The sequence below is a fragment of the Macrotis lagotis genome, chromosome 4 (genome assembly GCF_037893015.1).
Source record: "Macrotis lagotis isolate mMagLag1 chromosome 4, bilby.v1.9.chrom.fasta, whole genome shotgun sequence".
NCBI classification, from domain to species: Eukaryota; Metazoa; Chordata; class Mammalia; order Peramelemorphia; family Peramelidae; genus Macrotis; species Macrotis lagotis.
In genome coordinates, this window is record NC_133661.1 from 154,633,125 (window position 1) to 154,657,833 (window position 24,709).

The following is a 24,709-nucleotide window of genomic DNA, read 5'->3' on the forward strand; positions in this document are numbered from 1 at the left end:
TATTGAAATAATCCTGTCGCCTTTAATATAGGTTAAACCTCAGGGACTCATTTTTCGCGGAATGATCCTAAGGGTGACGCGTATGACGTCACGCGTAAAAATCTTCCTCAAAGTTATTCGTCTTTACTTTTTTTTTAGCAGAGAAGGAAATATTATTTAAATAAAGAAATAAAGAAATGCGTTGTTTGTCATGAAAATTGTTTTAAAAAGTTCGCGGAGAAGACGCATGTTTCCTTCAACGCGAAATGTAGTCCGGCGGGGCGGAGCGGGTCATGACCCTCTGACGTCGGCACGTTGGGGCTGATACTCCTTGCGGACGTGGCTCGGAAGGCTCCAGACTCCCGGCCGCGATGTTGGCCGACGTGGACCAGGCGGCCTCCGGGCTGTACAACCTTCTCGTCCAGTGAGTTGTCTCCCCAGCCCGCGCGGCCCTGCCGCCTTTCCCTCCGTCCGGCTCTCCGCCGCCGACGGACGTGAGGCCCGGGCCCCGGGCCCGCGGCCGCCCCACCCCCCTCGCGGGACAGTTACTCCCCGGGCCCTGGGCCTCGCCCAAGTCCGGAACCTCCGCCTAAGGCTTCGCGGCGGGGTCCGAGGGGCCCCCCAGGCCGCCGGCCCGGCCCGGCCACCCCGCTGCGGGGCCGTAAGCCGGCTGCGCCCCCGAGAATTGGCCCGGATTGAGCCGGGCCCGGAGGCGGCCCCTGCGCCGCGGCGCCTCCCCGCCACTCTGTCTGGTCGGGGAGGGGAGGGGGCGGCAGCGCTAGAAAGAGCGAGAAAGAAACCGGAGTGAGGGCCCCTGAGGGGGCCGCCCAGCCTCAGTGAACGGCCCTCCCTGCCCCAGCGGCCGGCCTGGAGTCATCCTCACCGTCGGCGAAAGAGTGGAGCTTCTCACTTGTCTTCCCGTCTTTCACGACATTTTCTTACCCTGAATAAAATAACTTCTGGGATGAATTGTACAAAGTTCTCTCATATATATGCGTATATATAATATATACATATACAACTTTGGGATGAATTGTACAAAGTACTCTCCTATATATATATATATATATATATACACATATATATAATATATACATATATAACTTTGGGGACGAATTGTACAAAGTAGTCTCATGTATGCATATATATATACACATGTAACTTTTGGGATGAATTGTACAAAGTACTCTCATATATATATACGTATATATAATATATACATATATAACTGGGGATGAATTGTACAAAGTACTCTCATATATATGTATATATAACTTTTGGGATGAATTGTACAAAGTACTCTCATATATGTATATATACACATAACTTTTGGGATGAATTGTACAAAGTGCTCTCATATATATGTATACACATAACTTGGGATGAATTGTACAAAGTACTCTCATATATATACACGTATATATAATATATACATATATAACTTTGGGGATGAATTGTACAAAGTCGTCTCATATATGTATGTATATATATACATATGTAACTTTTGGGATGAATTGTACAAAGTACTCTCATATATGTATATATACACATATAACTGGGGATGAATTGTACAAAGTGCTCTCATATATATGTATATATACACATATAACTTTGGGGATGAATTGTACGAAGTGCTCTCATATATATATACACACACATATATAACTTGGGATGAATTGTACAAAGTGCTCTCATATATATGTATGTATATATACACATGTAACTTTTGGGATGAATTGTACGAAGTGCTCTCATATATATATATATATATATATACACATATAATTTTTGGGATGAATTGTACGAAGTACTCTCGTATATATGTATATACACACACATAACTTTTGGGATCAATTGTACAAAGTACTCATACACACACACACACACACACACATATAACTTTTGGGATTAATTGTACAAAGTACTAACTCTTGAATACCTAAAGTAATTAAATGCCCCCAAGAAACATTGTTCTTGAAGAAACAAGACTGTTGTTTTGGCTACTTGGACAATTGATTCTTTTTATTAACAGACATGCATTTTTTTTCCTTCCTTCATCCCAACCTTTCATCCCAACCTCTCCTCCATACACTTTGAGAAAAAGAAAATTCTTTTTTTTACAGGTACTCATGGTCAAGCAAAAAAAAAAATTCCCAACTGATCAGTTTGGATCCAAGACTTCAGTCTGTTTTCGTTGTACTCTTTGGATGGGAGAAGGGAAACAAACATTTTATTTAATTGCCTTCTACCAGGCACTGATATTTTCAAATATCTCATTTGATCCTCAACCCAGGAACTTTGGTATTATATTTGCCTTAGTTGAAGAATCTAAGGCAGACAGGTTAAGAGACCTCCTCAGGTTTATACAACTGATAATAAGTATTGAATTATTTTTATTCTAAGTCAACTTAACTTCATTTTAAAATTTTTTTGTTTCAGAGCAATTAAAGAAGTAAAGAAAGAGCCATTTTTCTTTGAGGTATAAAGTTATTTTTTTTTACATTTAAACAAATCTTAATATCTAAAATTAGTTAACATTGTTTATACAAGTTAATTAATATCCACCATTTATATATCTCAGAGGGGAAATAATTGCATATCACCTCCATGAATTTGTATGCTTTTGCATACATGTAAATGTAGGTAAATAAGAGGTGTTCATTTTTAATTAAATCGTTTTCACATTCATTGGTACTAACCTGGGTAATAGATAATAATCTTCCTAGTTTCATTAAATTATGATATATTTTAACCCAGAATATAATATGTAATTTAACTAATTCTATGATGTTTTTATGAGGTAAACTGATATTTTTTTATGGGTTGGATAAAAAGCAAGAATATTCTATAAGAGATATTTCCAAATGCACATGTTAAATTTATTCTGAGAATTTTAAAAAATAATACATTTGAAGCATTGATTAAATGATAAAACAGGCCATTCCTTTTTCTTTCCTCTATGCCCCATTAATAATCTATTAGGTTTTAATAAATCCATCTTTATCCTTTGCTACCAAAAGTTAAAATAAAAAAATGTGTTATAGTCTTCTTGTCTCAAGGGAACTCTCAGATTTATCTTTATAAACATGTATGTACATGCATATGTCATATAGTTAGTGAATTAGCTAGATTATGTATTAGTTTTGTAAGAGACGTGTTAAAGTCCTAAATTGTATAATACTAAATGAATGCTACTAATTTTTTGAAGCTAGCAAATATAAAATGAGTTTTGGGGAAAGTTAAATTAACTTTCAAAGCCTTGATATTGATGTGGAAAAAAATAGAAGCAGAACATACCAGACGCAGAGATGAGCTTGAGCAAGAAAATCTTCAAAAATAATTTTAAATATTAATCATGCAGGTTTAGAGCTATAGAGCTATAAATATTAAAGATAATCTAGTTTTATCTTCTCATGTATAGATTTGAAAGCAAATTCAGCTTTGAAAACCACACATTATGTTAGAACTGACAACCAGATTTTCTCACTTCTAATTAATTCTTCATTCTTAACTCTCTTATCTTGAAGCTTCCATAAAATACTTGTCTCATTCCTGTCTCATTTCTACTTTTCCTTTCATGGAATTAGCATATTAAAATGTGTGAAAGCAGTCTTTTGCTATACAATAAGACATTAGATTTTCTTAGAATAATGTGTATTTACTTAACTCACATGAGTATAATCTCATCTGTTTTTGACAGAGTGATGTCCAAGTGAAAATGATAACTGAAAGTCGAACAAATCCTTTGGAAGGTTATGGGGGCATGAGATTTGTGATGGAGAAAGTGGTAAGTGGGACTGGCTTTTGTTTAATTATTAGTCATCACGGTGGTCACTTTAGCAATGTTCACATATGTGCTACAAATGTCAGGTCTTCACTTTAGTAATTGGTGGCTCCATCATCTTACTCATATATATTTAACTTAAAGTTCCCTTTATTTGTGGGTATTAAATATTAAAACAATATAAATTTCCAGCATACTTGGATATTTCTATTTTGAATGGTATAGTGGATACCTTGGAGTTGTAGATTTGTCATTTTCAAATATTTTAAGTAAATCACTCAGGGCTCTATAAGTAAAGCTACTTGTTATTGTAAAGCTTCATATAAATATGAATCAGTGAAAAAAAATTGTTAAACCCTTAGGATGTACCAAATACTTTGTTAAGTACCAGGGCAAAAAATACAAAAGATAATCTCTACCACTCATTAATTTATAATCTCATAAAAATCACACATAGAGGGAAGTGACCAGGTCAGGATGTTGGACTGGGAAGTCCCAGGACTGGTGAATGGAACTGTAAAGCAATTGATTACTATGTCTATCAGTAACATGGTGGATTTGGTAGGTTAGTTTTAGAGTAGTAATACCAATTAGGAGAACAAGGTTAATAATTATAAGAAATTATCATTACTTGCTGCTTTGCAACTTGGATAATTTGTTTTTTCATATTCTAGTTCTTGATCTAGCCCTGACCTAATTCATCATGATTTTAGATCAATCAGAATTTATTACAAATTTACTGTATGCCAGATACTACACTAAAGAATACAAATATGAAAAAAGGAAGACAGGGCCTGACCTCAGTGATCTTAAACTCTAATGGGAGAAGACAACAATCATAAGAAAGCTGAAAAGGAGAGGTAGGAAAAAGGGAACCTGGGGTAGAAAGAAGTAGCATAGTGGAGAAGTCAGAGACTTTGCAAAGAAATTCACAGTAATTAAGTAGTTCCCAAAGGAGTTGAGGTTCTGAGCTGAACAGTGATGTGGTAGAGTTCCAGGGCTGAAGCGATCTTTGAAGAGGACATTTTCCCTAGGGTCTGGTGGAATATTCAGAGGAGATCGAAAGTAGTGAAATATAAGAGTAAGTTAATTTTAGTGTAAGGACAAAATATTTTTGGAGACATTAGGGGGTTGTGCAAAGTAGTCAGATACATCTTTTCTTTGAAAATTCTTTGGGGCAGCTAGGTGGAGTAGTGAATAGAGCACCAGCCTTGGAGTCAGGAGGACCTGAGTTCAAATTTGACCTCAGACACTTAATAATTGCCTAGCTGTGTGACTTTGGGCAAGTCACTTAGCCCAATTGCCATAAATAAAAATTTTAAAAAGAAAATTCCTATTGAATTGGGTTCTTGAAAAGCATTAAATACCTCAAAAATGTGATTATTATTTTTTAGGTGTTATGGGATCTGATAATATAAGCAGCCATAACAATCTCAAAATGGTTTGGGATGAAACTTCAGTTCTGATGTTAAGAAACTTTTCCACAGAGTACAAAAAAAATAGCAATTATGTAACTGGAACTGATAGTTCTCTAGCTAAAGGTGAAAAAAGAGTTCTTGGAGTCCCTAGGACTAGGGACAAGGAAGAATGCTTCTTGGAGGGCTTTGGTAATGCTTGAAGTGTAATTCGACCTGAGTTTAGGGATTATGAATTCTTAGATGTAGAACTGGAAGAGACCTTGAAAGTCATTCAATCCAAGCCTCTAATTTTACTGAAGAGATTAAGTTCCTGGCTCAAGATCAGAGGCTGGATCTGACCTCCAGCTCTTCCTACCTTCAGGTTTGTCCATTACATGCTAATCATTACACTATCCTGCAGAGGAGAAAAGACAACCATGAAACCTCAATAAAGGAACTGTAGAGAGAGAGGAAGGGAACTTGTCCATATTGTTATACCATCCTCATTTTGCAGGTGGGCTAGAGGTCAGTAGGACAAAATGACTTGGCCTGTGTCACAGCTCAGTAGGAGCTTAGTTGTTTCTCTAGAGCTTACATCCCCAGGTTTCTTCCTACCATTAGTATATTCATTTCCCTTGTCAAATACCACTGGTATTTCATTATAGGCATATGTTTGAATCTCTCCCATGTTCTTTAAGATTGATATGGGAAGTCAGCAATTACTCCTGAGGAAAGAGTAATTGGTACTTGATGGCAGGTCAAACTGTGAAGAAAAGCCAGGCTTCTTGAGAAGTTGGGCAGTTTGAGCTGAAGAGGTTGAGGTTGAAGAGCTTTTGAGATCTGAGGATCACAGTAACACAGTTCACATCAGCTAGTTTATCATCTGCAAGTTGGTCACAGTGTGATGGATTTTTTGATATTTACAGCTTAGTCATTGCTGTGGTTGAAAAAGATGTATAGAGAGCCACAGTCTTTATTGATAGAGTGAGAGTTGACATTGGCAAAAATGTGAACAGGGGAAGAAATAGGTATAGTTTATACTTTGAGAATCTTCATCATATTCTAGTAAAGAAATTTTTTGTACTCTAAATGAAAGAGTAGGATATGATTGATTGAGGGTGTGCAGATAAAAGCTATCATCTTAGAACCAAAAGGGAAGGGTTACCTTAAGCCTTGCAGGGTAACAGTGAAAATAATCAGTGGGAAAGGAAGGGAGCCATTTTTTAGGGGTGCTGCTGGTATACAATGACTTTATATAAGTGTTCCAGTTTCCTGTAGTGGTCATATGAAAGTTGGATGGGGGAATTCTTAAAAAATGAGTAATGGTCCTATCAGCAAGGTTCTGTGGACGATCAGCTATGGGTTTGATACTTTATATCAAGTAACTTTGCTTTGTAGTGCTAAGTAGTGGTTCTTTTTTCCATCTTTCAGTATTTGTGACTATGTATTGCTCAATTATTAACAGTTTTAATCAAGTCAGCTCTGTTGTGTTAATTTTGACCTTTAATCTAATCATGCTAAAAATATTTTTAAAGCATTCAAAAGAAAAGGAAATGGAGCATACAGAAGAATCACAGTCTGAAGAATCAGTAATTTCTGATTTCCCCATCAGTGGAAATGTTGGACCACTTGCTTTACCTGTTAAGAGAGCCAGGTGAGTTTTCTTTTAAAATTTTTATTTGAAAAGAGAGAATTTTAGGGGCAGCTAGGTGGTGTAGTGGTTAAAGCACCGGCCTTGGAGTCAGGAGTACCTGGGTTCAAATCTGGTCTCAGACACTTAATAATTACCTAGCTGTGTGGCCTTGGGCAAGCCACTTAACCCCATTTGCCTTGCAAAAACCTAAAAAAAAAAGGAGAGAATTTTTTAAATGTTTGTTATTTCAAAAATGATTTCAGAAGTAAAAGGACATAGGAGTAACTACTTACATTGATAGAGAACTTGGCAGTTTTAAAAGTACCTTTCTCATAACAACTGTGTAACCTAAGTAATATAAGCATTATAACCATATGTGATATGAGGAGACTGGTTCAAAAGTGGTTAATTGTTCAGTGTCAAAGAAGTGTCAGAGATAGGAATCAACCCCAGTTTTTCTTCAATGTTCTTTCCACTACAACAGGTAAACTCATTAATTTGTAATTTTTACCCAAGTGAATTTGTTGGGGTTTAAACATTTTTTTAATTTTGTTTTTTAAATTGTATTGATCTCCCCAAGTTTATCTTGTGATGACAACAAAAATGCAGTTTATCAACTAAGACAATGACCATATCTAACAGGGTATATAATATTGTATACCCAATATTTCTTTATTTCTGAAATGACAAGTACTCCTCTTAATGGAAAAAGAAAAATATTCTTGATTGCATTTCAACACCCTCTTCCTGCCTCACTTTGAGGAGAATTTTAATAGTTTCATGTCTTGTGCTTTTTAATTGCCTAAAACTTTTATTCTCTTAACCCCATCTCTTATTGCTGTTGTAAAGAATCAGTTAAATATTCAGCATTGACCATCTCCCTAGCACTACTAGGTGCTAGGCACTGGGATATAGAAAACCATTCATAGAAAAAAGTTATTTTCTATAGCTTTAAAATAACACTTTATGATCTAGCACATATTCATGAGAAACTTTGAATTTGCCAGAATTATAATTTTCAACTTGAACCTCAATCTGAACCCAAAATTCTTTGAAATTCTGTTTTCCAGGCAGCTGATTGGACTTTACACCATGACACAAAATCCTAATATGATTCATTTGGAGATTAAAAGGCCAGTTAAACCTCTTCCTCCCTTATGGGTAAAATGTGACAGCTCAGATCCTGAAAGTACCTGTTGGCTAGGTGCTGAACCTATTAGAACAAAGAAAGGCATTACAGGAATTGTCTTACAAGTAGTCACATGTAAAGGTGAGATCTTAAGGGTTAAATCATTGGGGGGGATGACATCACTTTAGAGGGAACAGCATACAAATGTTAGTATAAAGCAAACAATTTCTAAAACTGTTTTAAGTATTATTAACTGCAACTTTTTAAGGTCATATATTAGCCAAGCTGTACACAGCCTCAGAAGTTTAGCAGTCAGTTTTTGCCTTAGAAAGATGAGAAAAAAAATTGACTATACTGTTTCACCAATCTCATAGTAGGTACTGCGTGTTAAATATTATTATTGGTGGTCTACATTCAGATTTCATTTATTTCAAGCTCTCTAATTGAAAACTGTTGTCCATAAGCAGTTAAAGTACAGAAAAAATTAAGAGTACTTCTTTCTTAGTGTGATATTCTTGGTGAAAACTGAAATATTAATTCTGACTTCTAAAAAAATTTCAGTATCCTTAGTTTTTAGAGAAGACAGCTTGTTCATTTTACATATTGAGAAATTGGAAGTTTGAGTGGTTGTTATATCTACAAAGTCACCCAGTTTATAAAAAGCAAAACCACAATTTGAACTCGAGTTTTCTAATTTTGCCTCTCAAAATTTCTACCAGTTTTTGATGCTGGGAAAGTTAATTAACTTTTTGAGAGTTCTAAACCTAAACTGGGGTTTTAATCTGAGATTTTTTTTTTCTCCCCCAGGTCCCACACCTGAAAAAAACCCTTCTGCAAATCTTGAAGATTTGAAAAGTTCGCACCTGAAAAGACATAAGTCATCCACTGTATGTGTTTTAAATATTGTAATTGTTGACTGTCATTTTAAATTTTAATTTAAAACTAGGTATTATGTGTGTGCACATACAGCTTTCTATGAAAGTTTTTAATGTTAAGAATTCTAATTGACACTATTTTCATAATGTTGGTTTGTAGTCTAGAGAAAAAAAATAAATTTAAAATGTTTCTTGACTTGTAGATAGAATAAAGTAGAAGATGTTAGGACATTTTATAATATTGTGTCTGATTTTGGTATCCTTAAGAAGGAAAGTAAGTATTTTCTGTTACTACTGTTTTTTATGAGGACTTTACTCTTAATTATATGATTAATATAGGTTTTTCTTTTCAGGTAACAACCAGGGGTTATGCTCAGTATGAGCTGTTTAAATCCACTCCCTTAGATGATTCAATTCCCTTTTCACACACTACTGTTGGTTTGGATATTTCATGGAGTCCTGTGGATGTGCTTCTTCAAACACCTCCTCTCACTTCTTCTTCAGTATTGGTAAGAAATAATTTTTTTTCTCCTTTTACTATCCAGATCTCACAAAAATTACTTTGTCACAGGGAACAACATCTTTCTATTTTGAGCATTCAGAAATGCTTCTCTTCTTGTTCTGGTCCCTCCATAACTTTTGTAGAGGGCATCTTTTTTATTAATAAAATCTAATTCTCATAAACCTAAAATTTCAAGACCCTTCCAGTAATTGACAATGTTTCTGGAAATTTCTGAAATTAATTATAAGTGAGGGGGAAAGGATCTCTTTGCTTTTTTCTCCCTACTCTTTTTTTTTTGCCAGACAATGGGGTTAGTGGCTTGCCCAAGGTCACACAGCTAGGCAAGTATTAAGTGTCTGAGTCCAGATTTGAACTTAGGTACTCCTGACTCCAGGGCCGCTGCTCTATCGACTGCGCCACCTAGCTTCCCCCTGTGGTTACTCTTTTACCCTTTTCATCTTTAATAGCATCAGACATACACATTGCAGTGGAATTATGGGGTTAAGTTTTTATTGTTTTTGGGGGGGGGTAGGGGACCTTGGAAATGTAACTAATTGTAGACTTATATGTAAGATTAGTACTAAAAACTTACTTGTGGGGAATTTTCAGAATATTAAAGTGGAACCTGGAGATCCTAGAAGCCCTTTGTACCATCTGCATCGGGAACTGAAGTTTCTAATCGTGAGTAAAATTGCATTTTTCCTCAAATTTAGATGATAATGAAATTTTCTGTTTCTTCTTTAGTTGGGATTCTCACACTTAGGTTACTGGATGATTTATCACACACACACTCAACAAAGAGTTACTTCTCATTTTACTACTTTTGAGAAAGTGAAATTCTATTTCTATCAGTTTATATGGTCCCTTCATAAAACAGTTCACAAATCATTCATACATGCTCATTCTACTTTTCCAGATTATGGTATTCCAATTCTTCAAGTTTCTTAGTTATTATGTTACAGCCTTTTCATCTCTATTATGTAGCTCTCTGTGGGCCTCTGATACTCATTTTTTAGTTCACTATTTTGTAGTGTTCGTAGTGTTAATAACTCATAGCCATGCAACACATTTTGGAATAATATTAAAAAATAGGGGTCTGTGTTTCTTTTGTAACCAAGATTTTTAAAAATGTAATTGTTTTCCTGATTCTTTAATTCTGCAGCAGTAGATAGAAGTATTCCTGTGCTTCTCTGCAGTCTTTTCAAAAAAATTTGAAAAATTCGGAAGTCATCTTTTTCTTGTTTTAACAACACCACAGTATTCTAATCCACTCATGTTTCACAATTTGTATAGCTAGTCCCCAATCACTGGGCTTATAAACATAATTCAATCATCTGTGTAATGGTAAAAGTGTGGTCTACTTTGAATTCTCATTTGTCTTTTCCCTATAAATAATTTCATTAAATTCTTGAGTATGTGTGTGTCAATGATTTCGTAAAGATTTTATGTAGGCTTGAAGATGGGAATAAATGTTAGCCAATGTCATTCTTTTTTGATGAATTATTAAGTTCTAGGTTATTTTCTCCATGCAATTTTTTTATCTTTCTTTCCTTCAACCAGCTTGTGAATCAGTACCTGAAAATTCTCACAATTGTGTCACCTCCAACACAAATCTACTATTTACTTGGTCTAATTTGGTTATTTTCCAGAAAATCATTTTTCTATTTGTTAGTGCACCTGGGACTGTAATGTTTAAGTTCCTGTGGTTACTAGTTTTACCTTTCACTATTTAGCTGATTTAAGCACTATTCAAAATCTGCTCTGTATAATTTTACAAATGAGTGAATATTCTATATCAGTATTCTCTTTAGTGTATTATGTCTTTCTGCCTTAAGTTATATTGTAAGTCTCTTTGGGTTTCCTTTCTCTGGTGATTGTTTTGCATCTGACCCCATACCCTTGTCATTCGGGAAGAATTCACCAATCAGAAATATGATTTTCCTGTTTGTCAAAGTGAATCAGCTTTTTATTTGGTGTCATTAACTTTTCTTAAATTGTTCTTGATGTTGAGGCTTAGGGTCTTTGTAGTCTTCAAGTTTTAGCCACTCCTTACTTAATTTCAGACCCATCCTTTTAATATATTTACCATTATCCTCACTTGTCCCTACTTTTACATTAAAATCACAAAGCATATAAGCATATTTTGATTTCACTTAAATAATCTGATCAAGTTCCTAGAATTTCTCTGCTTCACCATTCTTTGCATCAAATGTTAAACCTCTCATGGTCTTTTTGCTAGCTCATTATTTATTTATGTATTTGGGGATTTTTTTGCAAAGACAATGGGATGAAGTGACTTGGCCAAGGTTACACAGCTAGGCAATTATTAAGTGTCTGAGGTCAAATTTGAACTCAGGTCTTCTGACTTCTGGGCCCTTACTCTGTCCAATGTGCCACCTAGCTGCCCCCCACCCCCAATGATCTTTTAATAAATATTCACCACAATGTGCAGTGCCAAATGCCCCATGAAATTAGATTTTTTTTTTTGTTCCCTTTGCATGTTCAGTAAAACCAATTCCTTAAAAGACCTATTTGTATAGCAGTATTCATAGCACTTTTGTTATGACAAAGAATTGAAAAGTGGAGGGGAGGGTGCCTTTCAACTGGGAAAGGACTGAGCAAGGTGTATATACATGTAATGAAATAGTATTATGCTATAATAAATGGTAAAGGGAACAGAAACATTGAGTCTTGTATGGACTGATGCAAAGTGAGGTGAACAGAACCACAATAATAGCAATATCATAAAAACAAAACAACTTGGAAAATCTGATCAACACAATGACAATTCCAGTGGAAACATATTGCCTGTTCTTGAAACATGCTACTCACTTCCTGATGAAGAGGAAATAGACTCAAAGTAAAGATTGGACATTTTTTTAAACAGCTGTTGCATGAATTTATTTTATTTTTAACTACATATTTGTAGTGTATTTCTCCTTGTCTAAATGGGAGGGGAGAAATGGATGGGGGGGAGATTGCAGGTCTGAAAATAAATTAAATTTTAAACTTTAAGCTATTCTTTCAGTTAGTTGCAACTCCCTCTGTCTTCTGATTTAATTTTTTGGGATATCAGCATTTATAGAACTGAGTTTCTCCCATGATATGCCTACTTGTTGTTCATTAGACATGAATTTTACATTTCAAGTAGTAACAACCAAGTTGAAATTGATAGACTGTCTAAAACTGCAGTTGTTAGCACCTTTCTCATCCCTTTTACTGCCACTCTGCCATTACTGCAGGTGAAAAGACCACTTAAGGCCAAGGACCACATTTTGTGTGTTTCAGCATTAAGTGGCCAGCCTGTTGGTGATGATTCTTTCCTTACTTAAACTATGCTTGTCACAATCTTACTGAGATTATACAGTTTTTTCCCCAGTACAGTGGAGCCTACCAGAGCTAAGTTTCTATTGGAATAGTCTTGTTAAACTTGATGCCCTGAAGAAGCATGCTAATAGGACTTTGTGGAAGAAATGTGAGCTATTTTAAATAACAAATAAAACACTAGAGAATAATGTGCTAACTTGCTTGGGCATTTTATTGACATTTGTTGATTTCATGAGCAATGTATTTTCTACTAATAGGCTTTGGCTGATGGATTGACAACTGGTGTTACTGACTGGCCTGTGCCTGTGGAGGCTAAATCATCTGTTGACCTTGTTCAGGAGTTTCTCAATGGTATTTGATTCTAGCTCACTTCATGTTTTCAACTTAAATCATTTTGGTTTGTCTGAGCAGGACTTTGGCTAAAGAAAGCTTGTTGTGGTTAAGAAAGAGAGCTTCTATTTTGTAGTATTATGTAGTAGATGTAAAAAGAGAGGTAGTTTCCGGAAGTTCTAATACTTAGATTTGTTTACATAATGATAATACTGTTTTATCCTTAGAAATTATATGTTAGCAAGTAGATAAAAGATATTAGGGGAAAACATTGACTCCAGTCATAAGATCTAGATTTAAATCATGACTTTGCTTCTTTATAGCATATTCCATCTTTGAAAGGAAGGGGTAAAACAGGACAGAAAATCATTAATGCCATCTTTTTTTCCATTTTTAGATTTAAAGAGTAGGCTGGATGGAATTGATAATTCAGCAAAAAAAGTCAAGGTATGTAGATTTTTTTTTTTATTAAGACTCTTCACAGATAATTCTTCATTCCATAGTATGCTGGGTATTTGACTTCATGCTTTCTCAAATGAATTCATTATATATGATTTTTATAACAGTAGCCCTGGTATTCCATGGAAAGTTCAGAAAAAGTTAGCCCTTAGGCTTCCCTTACTATTTGATCTTATTTTTGGAGTTCTTCCCAGAAGTCAGGCTAGCTGGTAATTTTAATTCCTAAAGACTTTATTCTGTTGTTCTTTTTCGCCTTCCAGAAAGCAACTGATAAATTTACATGATAAATTTCTAAAATATATTATCTTTATAAGTAACATAATAGTTATATGTATAATACAATATAAATTAAAAGTTTTACAAATTATATATTTATAAAGATAAATTGGTATATTAAAGTGCCAGAAAAATGGACAAGAGTGTTGAAACTAGGCTAGATGTGTTGCCTAAGCAAATGAACTTTAACCAGTAGTTATATGATAAAGAAAATTTGGATGTGTGCTTTTTGGAAACAAATATTTGAACTATTTTCAGCATCTAATGTTGCATTTTATAAAATTACTTAAATATTCTTGCTTGAATAAAAGTGTATGTAACTCATTGTTCAGTAAACATGGCAGCTAGATAGATGGAACACTGAACTTGGAATCAGTTAAAATCCAGCCTCAGAAACTTCCTAGTTTGTGACTTTGGGCAAGTCATTTAACCTGTATTTGTCACTAGAGAAGGAAATAATAAATCACTCCACTATCTTTGCCAAGAAAATCCAATGGAAAGAAGTCCATGAGGTCATGAAGAAGAGTCAGGCATAGCTGTAATAAATGAACAACAATACATTTGGGGTGCATGTAGTATATACATATGTGTACTTCTTAAAAATGTTTGCCTAAACTTAAATAGGTGAATTATACAAATAGAGGAACTGTGTTTTAAAATTTTTTTCTGGTGACCTAGAAATCTTTATGTTTTTGGCAAATAAAGCATTTTGTTAAATTTTGATTCTTTTTCAGGTATTGAAATGTGATACTGCTGCAGTTGATGATACCATTAGGTGTCTTTTCACAGTACGAGGTGATCTGGATTTTGCTGAACAGCTGTGGTGCAAAATGAGAATGAGTAAGTGTCTGTTCTGTTAAGAAAATAAGTTTTTTGTTTTGTTTTTTTAGGTTTTTGCAAGACAAACGGGGTTAAGTGGCTTGCCCAAGGCCACACAGCTAGGTAAGTATTAAGTGTCTGAGACCAAATTTGAACCCAGCTACTCCTGATTCTAGGGCCTGTGCTTTATCCACTACACCACCTAGCTGCCCCAAGAAAATAAATCTTACTGGTTATATTTTAGGTTTATTTTAAAACCTAATGAAATCAGCATAATATCCACTTTAGATTTTTTTCCCTCCACTTTAAATTTTGATTAATCATCCATGGTTTCAATTATTTTGAGTTTCTGGTTAACTTTTCATTAACATTGAAATATAAAGAGTTGGGGGCAGCTAGGTGGCATAGTGGATAAAGCACTGGCCCTGGAGTCAGGAGTGCCTGGGTTCAAATCCGGTCTCAGACACTTAATAAATACCTAGCTGTGTGGCCTTGGGCAAGCCACTTAACCCCGTTTGCCTTGCAAAAAACCTTTAAAAAAAAAAAGAAATATAAAGGGGTTACTCATTAGTGAATCTAAAATATTTTGTCTCAGAAAATTTCTATTTTCATTTATAAATTAACATTGTTGGATATAGGGTCTTATAGGATCATAGATTAAGAGTTAGACTCCAGAAACCATTTGGTCTAATGTCCTCATTCTGTAAAGAAGAAAACTGAAGAGCCATACTGATCAAGTGACTTTTGTTGATAAGATCAACAAAAGCTGGTAGAATAGAATTCTAGCTCAAGTTCTCCATCTCTAAATCTGGGGCTCTTTTTATTAAACTACCTCGTTGTAATTCCACACATTCTGATATTTTATACTATAGACTACATACTTGATTCCCTCATTTTATCATCAACTTATTAGACTTAATTTAAAATTTTTAACCTGGTTTAGTCTTTTTCATTGCAAAAGTAAATATTTTTCTTTTACCTGACAGGTTAAAAAATTTTTTCTTTTAAAACAACTGCAAAAAAACTATAAAAATGAATACTGTAATTTGCGTTTTAAAGGTGTCACCTCATACCAAGATTTGGTGAAGTGCTTTACGTTGATCTTACAGTGTTTAAGACGTGGGGATGTTCAACCATGGGTATGTATATATTTTAGACAGTTAATTTATATGATTTTTAAATTAGGGGATTTCCAGTGTGTGAATAGATTTGATTCAGTTGAAGGGGAGGATATAAAAATGATAAACGAAATGCTTTAAACCTTATTTAGATCCATGAATTTATGTTCACCTAAATGATGTTAACATATCTAAAAAAGATGTTTTATCTCTAGCTCCACAGAGGGAGTAGTGGTTTATTAACTAAACACATTCAGCAGTCTTTACCGTGGAGTCATGGATATAATTCCACTCACTGGTACTACTCCAATTCGAATGCTTTTGGAGGTTGGTTTGGACAAGATAAAGCGAGATTACATCAATTTTTTTATAGGTAAGTCTGTTGTTCCTTTCTCTTAAGTTATCCATTATCATCCCTAATTACACCAACCTTCTAAAATCTAGATACTTAGATAACAGGTCTTATTCATTGTCTTATAATATTTTAATGCGAGTTGATTACTCACATCCAACACTTGAAACCTAGAAATTATTAAACAAACTATAATTTCAAGGATAAACAATGTATAATTGTGGCTTACTTTAGTATAAAATTCTGCCTTTATGTTTTGTTTTGTCATTTTTAAAAAATACTCTATATAAAATATATGTGTGTACAAAATAATATGAAAAAATTCATTAAAGTGCGTTAAAATTGTAACATTTACAAGTAGATACTTTGATACTTAAAGGAGCTTGATTTTTGTTGTTGTGGATATACTTCCTACTTATGTGTATTTAATTTTCTTCAATAGGCCAGGAGCTTGCATCATTAAACCACTTGGTAAGTTTATTTTGACGGTTTCCAGTTTGCTTTGCACTTTTTAATAATTTTGAATTATATATAGATAGATAGATATACTTTGTTTTTAAATCCACTGTAGACCTATTTATTCAGAACGTTGGAAAATCCAATAACAAAATTAATTCACAGAATTCACAGACATGTGTATCCTGAAAGAGACCTATAAATTCATGGAATGAATATAGAGTAAATGGTATATTACCACAGACTTGCCAGTTCTTTGTATTTTTGGTTTAATTTCTGTAAGGAAAAAAAAGTAATCTGTATCATCTTTCACATGTATGTTAAATATTATGCTTCTTTGGACGATCAATTGATTGGCATTAATTAAAATCCTTTTCTGTGCCAGGATCTGATGGTTCAAAGACAAAAAAGAAACCATAACTGGTTTCAAGAAGTACATGATCTTTGGAGGAAATCAACATGTTTACAATATGAGTAACTTACATAGAAGTTTTGAAGAGGAGGCACTAATACCCAAGGCCTCATGTAGAAGGCCAAGAAACTAGGGATTCTAAGAGATGTGGATGATGAGATTAATCTAAACAGAAGGGCAAAGCCCTACATAAACATAGATATTAAGAGAAAACATCAACAATCAGGGGAGCTTCAACAGAGTCCTAACTGGGAAGGGTCCCAGGCAGAGTGTCCTCATGGGCAAAAACTCCAATTAGGCTAGGGTGTGATTAGATCTTATATATTATAGCTTGAGAACAAAGAAGGTTTCTTGCCAATTTTTTAATGGAATAAAACTAAATTTTCCAGGTTGTCCTAGGAGTTTACATTCAGGAATGGCTAGTTCCTAAAGAGATAGGCAATGTTAATCAAGTATGGCCTTGAGAGTCTGGCCAGGACCAGTCAAGGGCTTTCAGCTGTTCTTTTAAATACTCAAGCTATTTTAAATATGTGCTTGAGATAATCCTGCTCACCTCCCCCTCCCTCCCTATACATCAGGGGTAAATTGGGGGTCAGTAATTCTTTGTAAGCTATAAGGCTTTACCATGGAAAATCTTTTATCCTATGTATTAACCATACAATAGACTAGAAGATGAGTTGAAATAATACATGTGGGGAACAAAAATAATCCAGATATCTATACTATAGAGAATGTGAAAAGAAATTAATAATGTACAATGAGTTGGGAGACTGAATTGTAAAGAGTTTTAAATGCCAAAAGAGGAATTTGTATTTAATCCTAGAGATAGCACAAAGCCACTAGAGTTTTTAGAAAAGGGATGTGGGACATGCTTAGTCACTGCTTTAGGAATATCCCATTGGCAGCAGTGTAGAGGGTAAATTGGAGAGGGTAAGAATAGGAATGGGTATATCAATTGGAGGGTTATTTTAATACTCCAAAATTGAGAAGTAATGAAGAACTTGGAAAGTAGCCTAATGGGTAGAGAAGTTCAGAGAAGGGGTGGGTTTTGGAAGAAAGATAATGAGTTATCTTTTGAATATAGTGAATTTAAGATATTTTAATAGGACATCCATTTGGAAGTGTAACTCTAAATACACACACACACACACACACACACACTCACTTGAATGCACACACACATAAGCACTCTGCTCCTGATGATGTATAATACCCATAAACCACTTTCTGATCTGCTCAGAAGAACAGCTTTTATAGTTGTAAGGGATTGTTCTGATCTAAAGATTAATAATTTTCCCCCTTTACTTCACCCTGGATTACTTCACCTTGGATTAAAGCATGATCTATATTTATTTTTTTCCCCTTTTCACAAAAATACAAGTTTAGGCAAATACTCTGTTTTAGGAAGTGGCCCCTATATTTGGACCAATACATCATTTCTTGGTACTTAAATGAGAAGCCATTTTCTCTTTGCTTTGAATATACATATATTATATATATATATATATATATATATATATATATATATATATATATATATATATATATATATACACACACACACACACACACATATACATATGTATATGTATATATATATCCTGATTTACCTAGATTATTTTAAATGTGTAATTTAAGCATAATACTAGAATTCATGCATTCTCTGCCTTATTTTCTCTCCCTCAGTCTTCGAGACTTAGACCTATTTCATTTGGCTAACTCTTTTGCAAAAATTTCATTTTTTTTTTCCCCCCATTTGCTTTTTTTCCTTTCAGGATTACTTTATTTCTACATCCATAGATACACTGGAACAAGTTCGTCGTATAAGGAAACTCCACCATATCCTGGAAGTAGTACTCAGTTGCATGATATACCTTAAACTTCCACATGAAATTCTATTTACTTTAGCACAGTAAGTAGTAATTATTATGTAATTATGTGATTACCATAATTAATATATTTCAATACTGTTCAGCCTATATCTACCTCTCATTATAGAACTGCTCTGACAACTCTTAGCATAACTTTTCATCAGATTGATAACTGGTATATCTGTATGGTGATGTGGCATATTCAGCTATAATTACTGAGTCTGTTACTCTCACACTGCAACATAAACAGACACTGATGTTCGTTTTGACTAAAAGTTATGCTAAATTGTTGTAGAAAGTATGTCCTTTCTACTTCCATGTAACTGGATAATACCCTACACTGAGAGTGTTAGAATCTTCTTTGAGCTACTCTTCATTGTTTCAGTGAAACAATATTTTCTTAGTTGCAAATGTAAAAAAGAAGATTCTTCAGATTACTGTACTTAGAAATGTCAATGATTTTTAAAGACATTGGACTGAAGAGTAAGGAAACCTGGATTCAAATCTTAGATCTTGCATTAAATGGTTCTATAACCTTGGAAAAGTCACTTCCTTCCTCATCCTCATCTGCAAAATGGTGGTGATATTTCATGTTTCACAAGGCTGTTGTAAAGGAAAAGCACTTTATGAAATTTAAAACTTTTTATTTAGACATGAGTTCTTTTATATATGCATGTATGTATCTAAATAAGCTTTTATCTAATTCCTTATCCCCAATCCCTCTCCTTGCCCTCTAAATGTATCTTTCATGTTTTAAAAAAAATTTTTATTTAAGGCAGTGGGATTAAGTGACTTGCCCAGGGTCAGGGCTGGTGCTTTATATACTGTGCCAGCTAGCTGACCCCCAAACATATCTTTTATTTTTTCCCCTCATCATCGTTATTTTGTATTATTATGGATTTGACAAACATACTCACAATGAACAGATAAAACTATTGTGTAAATTTTGTGTAAATATTTCAAGTTTAATATGGTAGTTATAGCCCTTCCCTGCCTATTGTCCCTCTGAATTTCATTTAGCTTTCTTCTATTTTTCAGTGATTGATTATATTTAATATTACTTCCCCACTCAATTCTTAACTATTTCCTCACCCCCTCAAAACAAGAGCTGTTAACAAAAAAAACACAAGACATTTCCACATGTTGACCATTTGTGAAAATGTCACATGCTACAACTTTAGTCTTACTGCCTTAATCCAAGAGGTGAGAAAACTGATTCATTGTTATTCTTCTGTAGATATGATTGGTCACTGAGTAAATTCCAATTCTTAAGTTTGGACACTTATTTTCTTTTATATTATTATAATCATAGTGTAAATTGCTGTTTTAGTTTTGCTTTGTACTGCATTAGATCATATAAATCCTCAGGGTTTCTCTACTTCTATAATTATCTTAGAATGGACCTTATTCTCTTTTAAAAAAAATCTTTTCACTTTTATTTTTATAGGTCTTGCATAATATATTATAAGAGAAACCCTCTTAATGAGAAACATACATTTCAGCTGCCAATCAGACCAGTTGTCATAAAAAATTTCTATCAGAGGTAAGCATTTATAATTCTGAAATAATTCTTTTATTAGAAACCTGTTTTATAATTTTCTATTTTTTCTTTATTAGCGAGACTCCAAAAAAATGGAAAGTGGAAATAAGTAGTGGACAGAAAGAAGTTAAAACAGTTTGGCAAATGAGTGATACCCCATCAATAAGTCATCTGAATTTTAACAAACAAGGTAATGAACAATTTAAAATTCTTTTAATTAAAACTTGATATAGAATGGAAAATAAGATATGCTCATAAAGGTTATTTTTTTTTGTCATAAAGATGATTTTAGTAGCACTTTAGGCCCAGTCTTAAAATACCTAGTCTGTACAGTAGCCATTATAGGTAAATAAACCCACCAAAAATTGTTTCAAGTGGGTGTTTCTAAACATTTAGTCTTTAGGTTAAAGGTTGTTTTAGAAAAATTCAGAGTAGGTTTAAGGGCAGGTTTAAGATGCTATTATTTTGGGAGAAACTGAGGTAGAATGTAAAGGACTTGCCCAGGTTTGCTCAGCTGCTAAGTATCTGAAGCCAGATTTATACTAGAGTTTTTTCCGGCTCTTTCTAGCACTGTTTTTACTAGCTATTGCCACCCAGATTGCCTAGTTCAATTCATATGTGAAACATAACAGCCAATTTCTATTTGAAGACTTTCAATGATAAAAACTTATCTCATGAGGCAATTTATTCCACCTTGGAGAAATTCTACATGATAGTAAGATTTTGTTTATATAATGCTGAAATCTTCCCTGTAACTTCCACCAGTTTGTCCTAGATCTGCCTTCTGAGTCTGAGCAAAAAAAGCTCAGTAGAGTTTCTTGTCCAGCAGACATGTAAGAGAGATAACTGAATCCATGATGACATTACCAGATGAAATAACATGAAGGCAAGAAGTCCTTGGACAAAGGATCAAGAAAAGGCCATTAATTATATTTGGCAATTACAAGGTCTTTGGTAACAACAGAGAAAACAATTTCAGTTGAAAAATGTGGTCAGAAACCAATTTGTAAGGGCTTTTGAGAAGAGAAAAACTAGAAGCACTGTCTAGATAACTTAAGTTTAATCACAAAATAAAGGAGAAGCATAGGACAAGACTGGGGTTGGTAGCGTGTATGATAGAGAAGACATGGACATTTTTGTAGTTGACAGAGAAGCAACCCATAAAGAGATTGAAGATTAGAGTGGGAATGATAGAGGGGACAATCTGATGGACAAAAGATAAAAATGGGATCAAGGTTGCATTTAGAAGGCTGTGAAGTATCCAGATTCCAACATAATGCATGCTTTAGTGAAGAGAAGAGACAACCTCTTTATGTGAGACAAGAGTGAAAGAGAGAGAGGTATTAGTAGCAGGAGTCATCTCTAATTGTGATGAGGAGGTAGGAAGGAGTCCTTGATTGATTGACCTCAATTTTGGAGGGATGAAACAGTTTGGAAAAGCTGCTGTGGTGAGTGGGATAGTAAATTAGGGAATTATCAATTGAGATGTTGTTAGATAAATGTGTACCAGTAAACCAGTTAACATGGTTTTGTGGTGGTATTTTGTTGGGGGATTTTTCCTTCCTCCATTTAGGAGTGCATGAATAAGAAAATCAGGGGGCAGCTAGGTGGCGCAGTGGATAGATCACCAGCCCTGGTGTTGGGGGCATCTGAGTTCATATTGGGCCTCAGACACTTACCTAGCTGTGTGGCCTTGGGCAAGCCACTTAATCCCATTTGCCTTGCAAAAACTAAAAAAAAAAAAAAAACCAGGGCATTATGGAAATAATTCAAGGTTTTGGCTTGGTGTGAGGTATGATCAATGGTAGGAAAGGATACAAGTTGAACTATTTTACAGTAAGGAAGGAAGGAGACTCTAGAGTTTGTACAAAGTTGATGACCTAGGAAAGAACTGAGGGGTAACGGGATTGAAGGTTGTGGTGAGGTGAAGAACAGTTTTAAGGGTTATAGAACAGAAAACTGGAATGATCAGATAAAGGGAATTTCAGAGTTCATGAAGATAGAAGTAGATCACTTGTGTATGATGGCAAAATCCAGAGTTTTCCCATCTATCTTTATGAGGAACTGAGATGGAACAGGGGAGAACATGAAGAAATTGAGGGTAATTGTTAGAATGACCTAGCATTGACTTAAAAAGTATTACCAGAAGTGTAGGTTATTTACTATTTAATGCAGATCTTTACAGAATTCTTCAGCCTTAATTATTTTGGCACATAGCATAGTACTCAGAAGGAAACAAAATAGTCTTATTTAATCATGTTCAACTCTTTCTGAACTCTCTTGGGGTTTTCTTACCAGAGATGACTGGAATGGATTGCCATTTCATTCTCAGGAAACATGCAAACATGAGTTTGTTACTTGCTCAAGGTCACAAAACAGTATCTGAGGCCAGTTTTGAACTCTGGAAGGTTAGTCTACCTGGCTTTAGTCCCAGTGCTCTATCCAGCTCTGTCTAGCTGCCCATGTATTTATTGATATATTACCATAATTAGATAATATTTCCATTTAGGACATTGCTACTTCTTAAACTAATTTAATGATCTGCCTAAAATATTGTGTTTAACAAATGAGAATTTTGAGAAGAAAAACCCAGAAGAAAATAATCACCTTCTAGGCTATATGCTTTGTAAATTGAGGCTTTTTTTCCCCTTAAAGTATTATATATATATACATGTCATTCAAACTTTATATGTTCCAGTAGAATGAAAGCAATTTTTTTTGTTTTTTGAAAGGCAAGGCAAACGGGGTTAAGTGGCTTGCTCAAGGCCACACAGCTAGGTAATTATTAAGTGTCTGAGGCAGTATTTGAACTCAGGTACTCCTGATTCCAGGGTCAGTACTCCATCCACTGCGCCACCTAGCTGACCTAATTTTTTCTTAATAATTATGAAAGGGGTTGGAACTCAGCATTCTTTTAAGTTCTTCTGTAGTCACTAAAATTTCATTTTTGTTACAGAGCTGTCTGAGTCAATGTTCAACAATAGTCTTGAAGAAAAAATGTATTTCACTAACATGGTTGCCTGCAGCAAAGTGCATTTCACATGAAGTATGTTGGTATCATCTTGTAAGAGGTATTTTTTTTTTATTTTAAGCATGTTTTGAAATTTGCAAGCAAGTATCCTAGGTTCTTTACAAAGTAGTGTTGGTTTAATGCAATAGATAATTGCATTTAATATAGCTTTCTAATACTTGATACCCATAGTTCTATCATTTAGAATCGGAAGAAGCTTTATAGATCATCCGATCCAACCTCCTTTTTTTAGAGATAGAAAGCTTGAGACCCACAAGTAACTTGTCCAAAAAGGCAAATCTGTTACTAAGCATGTAGAGCTGTGATTATCTTTTCATGAATTTGAGTTAACTTGACACATTGATTTTTATAGTTGCTTTAATCTATTTAAACTATAGGTACAAAACATTAAGCATTTTGACTTCATAGTTTACACTTACAGAGGGCTTAAACATGATAGACATTTGTATGAGTTTTAAGTATTTTGAAATTAATTAAAAAGTTCTTTTGAAAAAAATAGGTTACTTAAATAGGTCAAATTTGACTAGACTACCTGTTTCAATGAGGTAGGATTCATTTGAGTAGTTTAGTATTTAATATTTAGTATGAGTCCCAGATACAGAGTATTACTTCTAAAAAGATTAAGAAAAATGAACCAAAATAATTTGTGTAAAAATTTAAGTCTTTGGGCAGCTAGGTGGCGCAGTGAATAGAGCACCAGCCATGGAGTCAGGAGTACCTGGGTTCAAATGTGACCTCACTTAATAATTACCTAGCTGTGTGGCCTTGGGCAAGCCACTTAACCCTGTTTGCCTTGCAAAAACCTTAAAAAAAAAAAAGACACAAGTTGACTAAAATCCAAATCGGTTTTAATGACACTGTATATTGGAAATGGTGTCAGTTATGTGTATGTAAAAATAATTTCTTTGTCATCACAGTAACCAAAAAAGGAAACTCTGCAGGCCTTTGAAGCCAAACGAAGATGAAGACACTAAACTTTATATGGAATGAAGTTATTTTGTTAGTAAACTTTTCTTAGCTTTTCCTCTGAAGAAGGAACATCAGTAGAACTGCACTTATAAGTATACAAAGTGTGCAGACTGTAGGCACCACAATCTCTGTAACCATTTGCATGTGATTTAGCAAGGGCTCTGAAATGTAAGAAGACAGGGATCATAAGTCAGTTTCTCATTGTTTCAGCTAATGTAACTTTACTGAAAGGTTATTGAAAGTATTGAAAAAACCTTCAAAAGATCAGTTCATATTTTCAACTATTCAGATTTACTATAAATTGGTGTCTCTATAATTAAATATTGAGAATTGAGTGTATTAGCATTCTATGATTTGTAGAAAGTGGTACACAATGTACTTAGGATTTAGTGTTTTTGATAGAAGTCTTAAAACATCTTTGCTTCTTAAAAGTATGCAGTCTCATTTTTT

The 24,709-nt window shown here is 34.4% G+C and overlaps 1 protein-coding gene across 1 annotated transcript; it reads left to right on the forward strand.

Annotated features, from left to right (window-relative positions):
• The first annotated feature begins 281 nt into the window (after nt 1–281).
• On the forward strand, nt 282–24,287 carry LOC141521657 (protein zwilch homolog). The gene is given in 20 exon segments (XM_074234441.1): nt 282–403; nt 2,419–2,458; nt 3,680–3,766; nt 6,696–6,814; nt 7,864–8,063; nt 8,730–8,809; nt 9,151–9,306; nt 9,909–9,980; nt 12,884–12,977; nt 13,354–13,403; nt 14,426–14,531; nt 15,570–15,649; nt 15,844–15,891; nt 15,893–16,001; nt 16,423–16,451; nt 18,624–18,760; nt 20,167–20,262; nt 20,337–20,449; nt 23,216–23,330; nt 24,208–24,287. Coding segments are annotated over 19 exon segments (1,758 nt in total). The 5' UTR covers nt 282–350; the 3' UTR covers nt 23,305–23,330; nt 24,208–24,287.
• The last annotated feature ends 422 nt before the right edge of the window (nt 24,288–24,709 follow it).